Source organism: Bombina bombina, chromosome 6, assembly GCF_027579735.1.
Source record: "Bombina bombina isolate aBomBom1 chromosome 6, aBomBom1.pri, whole genome shotgun sequence".
Taxonomy (NCBI): domain Eukaryota; kingdom Metazoa; phylum Chordata; class Amphibia; order Anura; family Bombinatoridae; genus Bombina; species Bombina bombina.
The window spans coordinates 746678453-746691415 of record NC_069504.1 but is presented as its reverse complement, the minus strand read 5'-3'; the positions used below and the strand labels follow the sequence as shown (position 1 = coordinate 746691415).

Sequence of the window (12963 nt, the reverse complement as noted above, 5' to 3'; positions counted from 1 at the left end):
TCAATGCTCTTCTAGCTTGGCCTCAGTTAGCAACACTGAGGTTCATCAGATTTCAGTCGGACAACATCACGACTGTGGCTTACATCATCCATCAAGGGGGGGACCAGGAGTTCCCTAGCGATGTCAGAAGTCTCGAAGATAATTCGCTGGGCAGAGACTCACTCTTGCCACCTATCAGCGATCCATATCCCAGGGGTAGAGAACTGGGAGGCGGATTTTCTAAGTCGTCAGACTTTTCATCCGGGGGAGTGGGAACTCCATCCGGAGGTGTTTGCTCAATTGTTTCTCCGTTGGGGCAAACCAGAACTGGATCTCATGGCGTCTCGCCAGAACGCCAAGCTTTCTTGTTACGGATCCAGGTCCAGGGACCCAGAAGCGGCACTGATAGATGCTCTAGCAGCGCCTTGGTTCTTCAACCTGGCCTATGTGTTTCCACCGTTTCCTCTACTCCACCGTTTCCTCTACTCCCTCGTCTGATTGCCAAAATCAAACAGGAGAGAGCATCAGTGATATTGATAGCGCCTGCGTGGCCACGCAGGACCTGGTATGCAGACCTAGTGGACATGTCATCCTTTCCACCATGGACTCTGCCTCTGAGACAAGACCTTCTAATACAAGGTCCTTTCAATCATCCGAATCTACTTTCTCTGAGACTGACTGCATGGAGATTGAACGTTTGATCCTATCAAAGCGTGGGTTCTCCGAGTCAGTAATTGATACCTTAATACAGGCACGAAAGCCTGTCACCAGGAAAATTTACCACAAGATATGGCGTAAATATCTTCATTGGTGTGAATCCAAGAATTACTCATGGAGTAGGGTTAGGATTCCTAGGATAGTGTCCTTTCTCCAAGAGGGTTTGGACAAAGGATTATCAGATAGTTCTTTAAAGGGACAGATTTCTGCTCTAAACGCCTGGCAGAAGTTCCAGACGTTGGTTCTTCAACCTGGCCTATGTGTTTCCACCGTTTCCTCTACTCCACCGTTTCCTCTACTCCCTCGTCTGATTGCCAAAATCAAACAGGAGAGAGCATCAGTGATATTGATAGCGCCTGCGTGGCCACGCAGGACCTGGTATGCAGACCTAGTGGACATGTCATCCTTTCCACCATGGACTCTGCCTCTGAGACAAGACCTTCTAATACAAGGTCCTTTCAATCATCCGAATCTACTTTCTCTGAGACTGACTGCATGGAGATTGAACGCTTGATCCTATCAAAGCGTGGGTTCTCCGAGTCAATAATTGATACCTTAATACAGGCACGAAAGCCTGTCACCAGGAAAATTTACCACAAGATTTGGCGTAAATATCTTCATTGGTGTGAATCCAAGAATTACTCATGGAGTAGGGTTAGGATTCCTAGGATTTTGTCCTTCCTCCAAGAGGGTTTGGACAAAGGACTATCAGCTAGTTCTTTAAAGGGACAGATTTCTGCTCTGTCTATTCTTTTACACAAGCGTCTGGCAGAAGTTCCAGACGTTCAGGCATTTTGTCAGGCTTTAGTTAGAATTAAGCCTGTGTATAAACCTGTTGCTCCCCCATGGAGCTTAAACTTGGTTCTTAAAGTTCTTCAAGGGGTTCCGTTTGAACCCCTTCATTCTATTGATATCAAACTTCTATCATGGAAAGTTCTTTTTCTGATGGCTATTTCCTCGGCTCGAAGAGTCTCGGAGTTATCTGCCTTACATTGTGATTCTCCTTATCTGATCTTTCATTCAGATAAAGTAGTTCTGCGTACAAAACCTGGGTTTTTACCTAAGGTGGTTTCTAACAAGAATATCAATCAAGAGATTGTTGTTCCATCATTGTGCCCTAATCCTTCTTCAAAGAAGGAACGTCTTTTGCATAATCTAGACGTAGTCCGTGCATTGAAGTTTTACTTGCAGGCTACTAAAGATTTTCGCCAAACATCTCACCTGTTTGTTATTTACTCTGGACAGAGGAGAGGTCAAAAGGCCTCGGCAACCTCTCTTTCTTTTTGGCTTCGGAGTATAATCCGTTTAGCCTATGAGACTGCTGGACAGCAGCCCCCTGAAAGAATTACAGCTCATTCTACTAGAGCTGTGGCTTCCACCTGGGCCTTTTAAAAATGAGGCCTCTGTTGAACAGATTTGCAAGGCTGCGACTTGGTCTTCGCTTCATACCTTTTCAAAATTTTACAAATTTGATACTTTTGCTTCTTCAGAGGCTGTTTTTGGGAGAAATGTTCTACAGGCAGTGGTTCCTTCCGTTTAAGTTCCTGCCTTGTCCCTCCCATCATCCGTGTACTTAAGCTTTGGTATTGGTATCCCACAAGTAATGGATGATCCATGGACTGGATACACTTAACAAGAGAAAACATAATTTATGCTTACCTGATAAATTTATTTCTCTTGTAGTGTATCCAGTCCACGGCCCGCCCTGTCTTTAAGGCAGGTCTAAATTTTAATTAAACTTCAGTCACCACTGCACCCTATGGTTTCTCCTTTCTCGGCTTGTTTCGGTCGAATGACTGGATATGGCAGTTAGGGGAGGAGCTATATAGCAGCTCTGCTGTGGGTGATCCTCTTGCAACTTCCTGTTGGGAAGGAGAATATCCCACAAGTAATGGATGATCCGTGGACTGGATACACTACAAGAGAAATAAATTTATCAGGTAAGCATAAATTATGTTTTTTATTCAGTACCCCGGATAGAGCTTGCTGATTGGTGCCTGCATTTAGTCATCCAATCAGCAAGTTATCAAAATCTCAAATTGTTTACTGGCCCTTTAAATCCTAAACTACATTTTTATATGCATCACTAGTCTCAGTATTGCAAAAGCATTTTGCTGTCCAGAGACACCCATTGAAAAACCTCTTGAATGTTGTTTATCTGCTTATGGCCAATAAGGGACAGATATAAATTAGCTCTTATTCCAATTAAGCAATCACTGTGCAACATGTAGATGTATTAGGGTTCTGCATTTGGCAGAATACACTCCAGCGTTTGAGACAGAGGAAAAACTACGATATTCAGATTTCAATTACAAGAGAAGTAGGCAAAATAATCAAAAGGCAATTGCAAATTTGTTTCACTGCATAAAGAAACATTTTCTGGAGAATTTAATTTTGAGTTTAATGTCTCTTTAAATGTAGGTTTGTATGAATCCCTGCTCTTGGCTGCCATGTGCATAAAGCTCTGTATCTGTAGCAGTAAATGTTGTGTTGGTTGTACCTAGTGTGTTGAAAACGTGGATCTGGATCATATTGACTTCACTGTTGTTGAGATCTTATGCCTCATGGTGTTGTAGTATTTTTTCCTATTTGGCAAGTACCGAACTCCATAGAGAAGTGTAGGAGGCAGACAAGGGGATAGTGTCAGAATACGCTGGAATAAATCATTAAAAAAAAAATATGTTTCGGAAGGTAGCTCCACGTTTACCACAGCCGTTCTCTCTGTCCCTCCCATTAAAGGGACAGTCTAGTCAAAATTAAACTTTCACGATTCAGATAGAGCAGGCAATTTAAAGCAACTTTCTAATTTACTCCTATTAGCAATGTTTCTTCATTCTCTTGGTATCTTTATTTGAAAAAGCAGTAATGTAAGCATAGGAACCGGCTCATTTTTGGTTCAGCACCTGGATAGCGCTTTCTGATTGGTGTCTATAAATGTAGCCACCAATCAGCAAGCGCTACCCAGGTGTTGGACCACAAATGGGCCGGCTCCTACGCTTACATTCAAATCAAGATACCAAGAGAACGAAGAAAAATTCATAATGGGAGTAAATTAGAAAGTTGCTTAAAATTGCATGCTCTAGTCTATCTGAATCATTAAAATGTTTCACTTTGACTATTCATTTAACAATTGTAGGAAATGATGGATAATTGTTTGTTTTTTAATTCTTTTTTTGCATAATGTGATTTTAGACTTAGCACAGTAAGAGGATGCCAGTTATATTACAGATTTTAGACTTTAGCTATATCTGGTGAAATTGTATTGACTGGGGTTATGTTTATGGAGCACATTCCGATGTAACAACCAAGTAAGTTGTAAGTAGCTCTGATTTATGTTAATGTCCTATTTTCAACGAAAACACTGCAGGCGTCTATTGAGCCTAAAATAATAATAAGGTATATCTGATTGATCAGAGAAAAGTAATAGGCAGTCTGCAAACTAGAATTTAAAGAGACACTGACATCTGACACTGTAAGGCTGTGTACAAATAATGCAGGATTGTTAAACGTGTCTTAGCTTCAGCGTGTGTCTCCTCACTTCTTCTCTGTACTGACAGCTGCACTCCCCCCTCCCTCCTAATACCATTTCTGACTTCATTTACAATGCTCTGTAGTGGGAGGGGTTATAATATGGCAACTCCGCCCCACTCTGGCAGTCTGCAAACCCAGGCACCAGAATCCATAACAATAACTTGTTAATCTGCACAGCTACATTGCCTGGATACACAAAAGGAATTAAACACACAGACCCAGAAACACATTAATAACCCAAGAGAATGGCAGCATTTGCACAAAAAAAGGGAAGAACACCTTATTAAGCCAACAGCTGTCTGGATGGGTTATATGGTTTGGTACCATGTGTGATACAGATGGGGAATGGTAGAGGAGTAAGGTTGGGGATCAGAGCTAAATGCTTCCTTGCAGTATTGCACCACCCAATCGAAAATCTCCAAAAATATATTGAAATATACTTTGTCATATTTTCCTTTGTAAATACTTCAATATTTTAGCTAAGGAGGTTGCCAGCCAAGGCTTTATAGTTTTGCAATGGGCAGTGCACTGTTTTACCTCACTCGGTTTTTAGTATTCTCCCCAGACTGCATGTGTATATAAATGTATATATCAGGATAGGGGATAAACAAAAGAACATTAATCTGTGGCGCCAGGAGGGATTCTCTAGGACCAGGCATAGAGGCTAGTTACAGACACATCATGCACAAGCGATAGAAGGCTTGTGATAGCATAATGTAACGTGTGTGAAATTGTATTACATATCTAATAATCTGTAAATGAATAGAAATAACTTTCAGCATGTCTTGTATTTTTTATTCCAATTACATAATGGTGTAGTGTAATTATAGTGATACCCAGTTTGTCATATCTTTATCTTAAAAAATATAGTTCAGGAAAAAAATCATTTTCTTTTAGACATCCCCTGTAATTTCTTAACACATCCGTGTCTAGTGAAAATGTCCATATGACAGATGCAAAGATGTTATCAATCAGTGTGTTGCAGATGAGCGACATCAGATTATAGCAATATGTTCCAGGGCTACCGAGACTATTGCCCACTGGCCTAATCTGGCCACAGAAGGTCCCGAGGATCCCATGCACAGCAAATGCGTATAGAGAACCCCAAACCAGGCACATCAAACAGGGATTTGTATCCTATAAGCCTTTAATGTATTAAGGTCTTAGAGGCTCCATTTAGCTTCCATATACTTTCCACCCAAATGACACACCTTTTGAACACCACCATCTATTACCACCTCTGCCATTCTGGCAACCTGAAATAATGACGCAACACAGGAGTTTGGCTAAATATGGAAAGGTCACATTTAATAATTTAATTTAAATTCAAAAAATTTCTCACTGGGTAATAACATACCCTGGGTAATAACATACCCTGGGTAATAACATACCCTGGGTAATAACATACCCTTAATCAACATAACACTCAAAAATGCGTCAGCATTTGCATAACCTGAACTTGGATCCCACGTGTCAGGGGGGGGGGGACCACAAACCCCCCCTGTGGCAGAGCAAAAGGGGAGGAGCGAACCTGCAGCATATACCAGCCTTTAGCTAGACCACCGAATCACGACTTAGACTGGGTATGCTACAGGATCCCCTCCGCCCCTCGCAAGCCCTGCCTACGTGCCAGATCCCGATTTCACCGCAACAACTTATCAATTTTTCTCTTATATGGCTGCTTGCTTATCTTAACGCTTTCGGCTAGCATAGACCGCTCGAGTCACCCGCTAGCTTCCAGCTGCAGCTCTCTCGATTCCCTTTATTAGGGGGCACAGGCGGTCTTACTGCGATCCAACTAAGTAGCTGACATCGTGCCCCTAACCATGCCAATTTCTCTCGATATCTCTGGTTGTGACCTCTCCGCGTAGTTGTCCTTACTGCTCTCTTGAATCTAGGGAGGGTGGGAGGGAAACAAAAAAGGTTAGTACTAAAGCCACTTCCTGTTGTTCCCCCTATATGTACCTTTTCCAACCCCCCTTTCCTATCTCTTGCTTTTCAGTCCCTCCTCTCCTTCTTATCTTATACTTCCCTATTTTCTAACCTAACTCCTCCCCCCCCCCCTCTCCCTTCCCCCTTGCCCTTCCAGCCAGGAGCCCAGCCCTTATGTCGCTCCGTTCATATTCAATCCCTGCGCTATTTTTAAGGTCTTAGAGGCTCCATTTAGCTTCCATATACTTTCCACCCAAATGACACACCTTTTGAACACCACCATCTATTACCACCTCTGCCATTCTGGCAACCTGAAATAATGACGCAACACAGGAGTTTGGCTAAATATGGAAAGGTCACATTTAATAATTTAATTTAAATTCAAAAAATTTCTCACTGGGTAATAACATACCCTGGGTAATAACATACCCTGGGTAATAACATACCCTGGGTAATAACATACCCTTAATCAACATAACACTCAAAAATGCGTCAGCATTTGCATAACCTGAACTTGGATCCCACGTGTCAGGGGGGGGGGACCACAAACCCCCCCTGTGGCAGAGCAAAAGGGGAGGAGCGAACCTGCAGCATATACCAGCCTTTAGCTAGACCACCGAATCACGACTTAGACTGGGTATGCTACAGGATCCCCTCCGCCCCTCGCAAGCCCTGCCTACGTGCCAGATCCCGATTTCACCGCCAACAAAGAATACTCTTTCTGCCAAACACCTTTAAACTTTTCCCGTGACCTTTCCTTACCTTGATCATTTCCTCCAACATTCTCCTGATGTCCTCCAAAAACTGGTCATTACCGGCCTCGTTCAGGTGAACTCCGTCGCGCCTGAATATCTCTTCCCTTTTTGCCGCCAACAATGGGTGCTCCAGCACCGCTCCACCTATCCCCCTGACTGCTTTTGCCGCTACCAAATTAATCTTCCTCCTTGCTCTGTAGCCCGCTCTCTGCGTGTCAGTGTTCCTCCAAACCAACCTTGATATTATGTTTGACCATACTATCTTTACTCCTTGCCATGTTATCGCCAACCACCCCATTACACTTTTTATACTTTCTTCCAGTTCCCTCAGAGGGTATGCTCCAATATCATTCCCTCCTAAATGTATTATCATTACGTCCGGGCGCCCCCATCTCTGCCTTGCCTGCTGTATTGTGCTTACCAACTCTTCCCACCTCATTCCTCTCTTTCCTATCCACCTAACACTGGCTTCGGTGTATCTAAATCCCAAATGTGTCCCTTTTGCCAATGTCGCAGCCCTAACTTGCGCCCAGTATACGTATGAATGCCCTACCACCCATATCCTTAGTGCTCTTCCTGTAACAAATCACAAAGAAAATTGGAGAATTAAATTCATTCCGGTTGGCGCCATGACTTCGCATCCCTAATCGCAATCAAACGCCCCCTTTTGGCCTGATGTAGGACTTGTATGCTGCTGATTTCCACCTTCCCATTTTTTTAATCTGCTCGATCGAACATCCTCTAGATGCCGCACTGGTTGCTGCCCCTATTCTGAATGAGTGCGGCGCATAGTATGCATCTGACCAACCCAGTCTTTCTACCGTTCTTTCCAATACCTTCCTAAACTGAAAACCCGTGACGCCGGATCCGTCCCTATGCCTAACAAATTGCGGGCCCTCTGCCCTTGCTGTTAGCTCATAATCCCTTACTGCTGCCACCGGGCAAGTCGCGCCACCTGTCCTCCCCATTGACACCCATACCCCTTTTCCTTCCGTATCTGTTTTTGATTTCCGAATTAAAACTAGCACTGCTCGCACGCCCCATTTCACATCTTCTCGCCTTACACCACCGCCCACGTCTTTCCTATTCCTCGCCAGCAGTTCCCCTATGCGCAATGCCCCATGGAAAGCCAAAGAGAAAGCTACCCTGAATACCAATGCCTCATCGTCATTGAAACATACTTTGCTGAGCACTGCTAACATTTCCGCCAACCTATCCTCTGTTATCGGCTCCCTTCTATCGCCTTGCTTCTTCTCTCCTACGCTCCACCCCTTGAATACTTTCCTTACCACAAATCTCTTTGTTATATCCTTTCTCCCATATAACTGCGAAAAATACGACACCCCCGCCAGTACTGTGCCCAACTGCCCTTTCTTCACCCCCCCTTGCTTCAATACCCATAGCCATTCTAGAAAAACCGTTTCTTCCTCGCGACCTCTAATCTTGTTAAATTCGCACCACCGCTCCCAATACTTCTTGTATACGGCCCACGTTTTTGGCGCCACGGACTTCTCTACCATCTCCCTGATTCCGTCTATTTGTTGCCAATCTGCCAAAGAAGAACAGGGCAGGGTTCACCTTCCTTCCTTGCCCTTGGAGCCACCTTCCTAAATATTTCCCATTTAAACCTTGACAGTGCGTCTGCTACAATATTCCTGTACCCTGGTATATGCTGTGCTTTAAAACAAATATTGTGCTTAAGGCACTTTAATACAAAATATCTCAAATACTTAATAACCGGGTTAGATGATGACGACAAATTATTCATTACATCCACTACTGCCTTATTATCGGACCAACAGATGATTCTTTTGTTCTCTAATACATGGCCCCACAGCTCTATCGCTACTATAATGGGAAACAATTCAAGCAAAGTCATGTTCTTTATCCACCCTTTTTCCTTCCAATCTGCGGGCCATTCGCCCGCGCTCCATCTACCTTGCAAATACGCTCCAAACCCCGCACTGCCTGCTGCATCTGTGAACAACTCCAATTCTTCCACTGACCTTGCCTCTTCCCATATCCTGATACCATTAAATTCATCTAAAAATGCCTCCCACACTCTGAGGTCTTCCTTCATTTCCTTATTGACGCGCACCATATGCTCGGGCAGCTTTGCCCCTTTTGTCCCCATTTCCAACCTTCTTTTAAATAATCTACCCACCGGTATTACCCGGCACGCAAAATTCAAAACCCCCAGCAATCTCTGCATTTCTCTAAGAGTCACCTTATTCCTTTTCAACATCGTTTTTATCATATGTCTCGCCTTCTCAATCTTATCCGCAGGGAGCTCGCATTGCCCCTTTGCGGAATCTATCATGATACCCAGGAAAACCAGCCTCGTACCCGGCCCCTCCGACTTTTCCGCTGCTACTGGCACTCCCAACTGTTTGAACATTGCCTCTAGCTCTTCCTTCCAGATTCTACATTCCCCTGTCTCTTTCCTGCCTACCACCAAAAAATCATCTAAGTAGTGAGACATACTCTCACATCCTGTTTTTTCTGTAAACAACCAATGCAAAAATGAACTAAACTTTTCAAAAACTGAACAAGAAACCGAACACCCCATGGGCAAACACTTATCTATGTAATAATCACCATCAAACTTACAACCCATTAAATTAAAACTAGCTGTGTTCAAAGGCAATAACCTAAAAGCAGATTCCACATCTATCTTTGCCATCAACGCCCCTTTTCCAAGCCGTTTCACTATTCTTACCGCACTATCAAATGATTGATATTGCACTGAAGAATCCAACTTGTCAATTGCGTCGTTGACTGAATTCCCCCTGGGGTAGGACAGGTGCTGTATCATCCTGTATTTACCCTTCTCTTTCTTGGGAACTACTCCCAGGGGGGACACAATCAAGTCAGCACACGGCTTCTCTTTGAATGGCCCTGCCATTCTCCCCAATTTAACCTCCTTCCTCAATTTTTCCGCTAGTACTCCTGGAAATTCTGCTGCAGATTTTAAATTTCTCGCCTGCATAGCCCCTTTAACTTCTGTTTTAACTGGGACCACAAAACCTACACGCAAACCGTTTGTTAACAAAATCCTTTCCTCTTTCAGCGGGTACATTGCCAATTCCTCAATGATCCTATCTACCCTCAGCGGTGTTTTGGCCATTACCCGCCATTCCTCCTCCGCTACCGTTGCCCCCGTGCCCTCGAAAGGAAAACTTGCTATTGTTATTGGCATTACCCTTCCTACAATCCACTCCTGGGTGCGCTCCGCCACAATGCCTACATGCGTGCTTATATTTACATGAATTCCCCCTGTCGCACCTCTTGTCATTAAACGCCCAGCATTCCTTTGCCTCTGTTCTGAATGTTTTCCCTTGCCCTATGGGCCTACCTTGTGCTTCAGGGACCTTCATCACCCTCGTCCATGTATCTAGTATTTTTACCCCAAAATCCTTCCTACCTTTACCTCCCAATTGTATATTTCCTTTCCTAAATTCCCTATCATAATCCTTCCATGCGAAACCCCCGTATGTGGTGTAGCATTCCGCTATTAAATGTATGTATCTCAGCACCCCTTTCATCTTATCTGGATTGGCCGTTAGAAAACATTCTGCATATATGACCATCCCTTTCACCCATTCTGGAAATGTCTGCTTTGCCCTTCTCCCCCTTCCCTCATTAGATTTGACCGCCAAAGCTTCCCTAGTCATTTCAAACACATCCACATACCGTCCTCTCTGCGCTTTCCTAACAACCTTCGCTTTTAAATGTGTGGGAAGGGGTAAGAGCTTGGTCGCTGCTACTTCATCGTCTAAATTCACCACATTATCACTGCTGTCCCCGTCCTCATACCCTTCCTTCACCACCTTATTTTTCTCTTGCTTAGCATATAACTTTCTTACAATTTTCAAGATTTTTCTATGCCCCCTCCCATTACGCTTATCATCCTCAAAGTCATCATCCGTGGAACTATCTGACGAAGATTCACTACTGTCACTATAATACATTTGCTTACCGTGTTTCTTATGGCTCACACGATGCCCGTCTTGTCCTTCCTTGTCTGCTGCCGCCATTCCCTGCGGCCCTGTCGTGCTCCCTTCGACCTCTTTGTCACCTGCTCCATTGTTCACTTTACCCACTTTGTCTCTCTTCTGCAACATATTCATATTTACATTAGTACCATCCCCCCCTTTTCTTTGAACCTGTTTCACAGACATGTGCTCTGCCCTCTTACTGCTGCGCCCCCCATTCCCTGTATCCCTAATGCTCCTTTCATCCTCCCCTTCTTCCTCTACCCTCACATATGTATACCCCTCCGTATCCCTAATCATCCTGGGGCGCTCCACACTATTCTCTTCTAACCTGACCCTTTTTGCTGCCCTCCTGCTATTCGCCCCTCTTCTGTACACTTCACAGTACTTTTTTCTTTCTTTACCCCTTGCTCTAGCTCTGTCCTGGCCTTCCCACTCCTCCCCTGACTCGCATGTGTGTGTGCCTGGACCACCGGGTCCCCAGCAATCTGCCTCCGCATTCCTTAATTCCTCCCTCCTTCTTGGTTCCCTGCTCGTCTTCCCACCCGCACCGCTTGATACCTTGTGCTTATTTCCCCTTCCCGGCGACTGACGCCCTCTCTCCACTACCCCTGCTGCAACGGAATCATCCCTTTCGCACCGTGCGGCCCCCGCCCCCCCCTTCATGATGACGTCATCACGTAGCGCACGCCGTATCGGCGTGCGCATGCGCATATCGCGCTCACTGACTGGGGAAGAAGAGGGGGAGGGGGAGGAAGGGGGTATACTGCTGCGCCTATGGCGGCCACTCGCGCCCGCAACTGCGCCTCTACCAGACCGCTCACTGCTAAGCCAGACCCTGCCCCTGGACTGTCTGCCGCCTGCTCTACTACTATGGCCCTCATCTTCTAGGCCCCAATTACGCCGCCGCGCGCCCTGCTTGCTGCCCCCTAGAGGCGCCATTGCTTGCCGCCGCCTGCACCCCATACTGCCCCCCTGGCCTAAGGGAATCTCCGGACTGCTGGACCGGTCCGTTTCACTAAATAACGCCACTTCCCCCATACTCACATCAGAATTGGCCCCCTCCTCTGCCTCAGCCCTGTCTTTCATACTCACGTTACCCTCTTGCATCCGCTCTCTCTCAGGGGGGGTTACCGCTGCCTTCTGCTCCAAGACCGTCTCCTGCTTCTTCTGTTTCTCTCCCTGCCTTTTTTCCAGGAGCTTCAATCTCTTCTGAGCCCGGATTGCTCTCGTCTTCCAGAGGGTCTCATCATCTGTAAGGAACCGTTTGGGAATTCTCCTGCTTCTGGCCGTCATCTTCAGCAACTTCTTCTGCATCAGCTACAAGCAGCTCCTGAAACAAAAAAGGTTAGTACTAAAGCCACTTCCTGTTGTTCCCCCTATATGTACCTTTTCCAACCCCCCTTTCCTATCTCTTGCTTTTCAGTCCCTCCTCTCCTTCTTATCTTATACTTCCCTATTTTCTAACCTAACTCCTTCCCCCCCCCCCTCTCCCTTCCCCCTTGCCCTTCCAGCCAGGAGCCCAGCCCTTATGTCGCTCCGTTCATATTCAATCCCTGCGCTATTTTAAACAAAAAGCCCAATCCAGACGTTTCGGCTCACATCAGAGCCTTTTTCAATGGAGGCTGTGCAGACTTGACGGCCTTCATTGAAAAAGGCTCTGATGTGAGCCGAAACGTCTGGATTGGGCTTTTTGCTTATACAGTAAAGGCTTATTGGATACAAATCCCTGTTTGATGTGCCTGCTTTGGGGTTCTTTATACGCATTTGCTGTGTGTGGGATCCTTGGGACCTTCTGTGTATGTATGTGTATGTATGTATATATATATATATGTATATATATATATATGTATATATATATATGTATATATATATATATTATTATTTTTTTAAATCTTTTTTTTTTCCAAACCCACAGAATTATACATTAAAGGGACATTCCAGCCAAAAATGGAATCCACACAGATGCATTTCAGTTTTGAATAGAAGCATTTTTGTAATATACATGCCCAGAGGCAGAACGTTTCTTTACCTTCATGCAATGAGATTTTTTT

General features: G+C 44.9%; 1 protein-coding gene across 2 annotated transcripts; it reads right to left on the bottom strand.

Moving 5' to 3' along the window:
- Positions 1-5751: 5751 nt before the first annotated feature.
- LOC128663607 (uncharacterized) lies at positions 5752-12359 on the bottom strand. Of its 2 annotated transcripts, XM_053718012.1 has the most exons (3): positions 12005-12359; positions 10894-11029; positions 5752-6121 (listed from the first exon to the last, which is right to left on the bottom strand). In XM_053718012.1, the coding sequence occupies exons 1-3, from the start codon at positions 12224-12226 to the stop codon at positions 6105-6107; spliced, it is 375 nt and encodes a 124-aa protein (XP_053573987.1). In that variant the 5' UTR covers positions 12227-12359; the 3' UTR covers positions 5752-6104. The 2 variants fall into 2 exon arrangements, with proteins under 2 accessions (XP_053573987.1, XP_053573986.1); XM_053718011.1 differs by lacking the exon at positions 5752-6121 and having other exon boundaries at positions 8381-11029.
- Between the last annotated feature and the right edge of the window lie 604 nt (positions 12360-12963).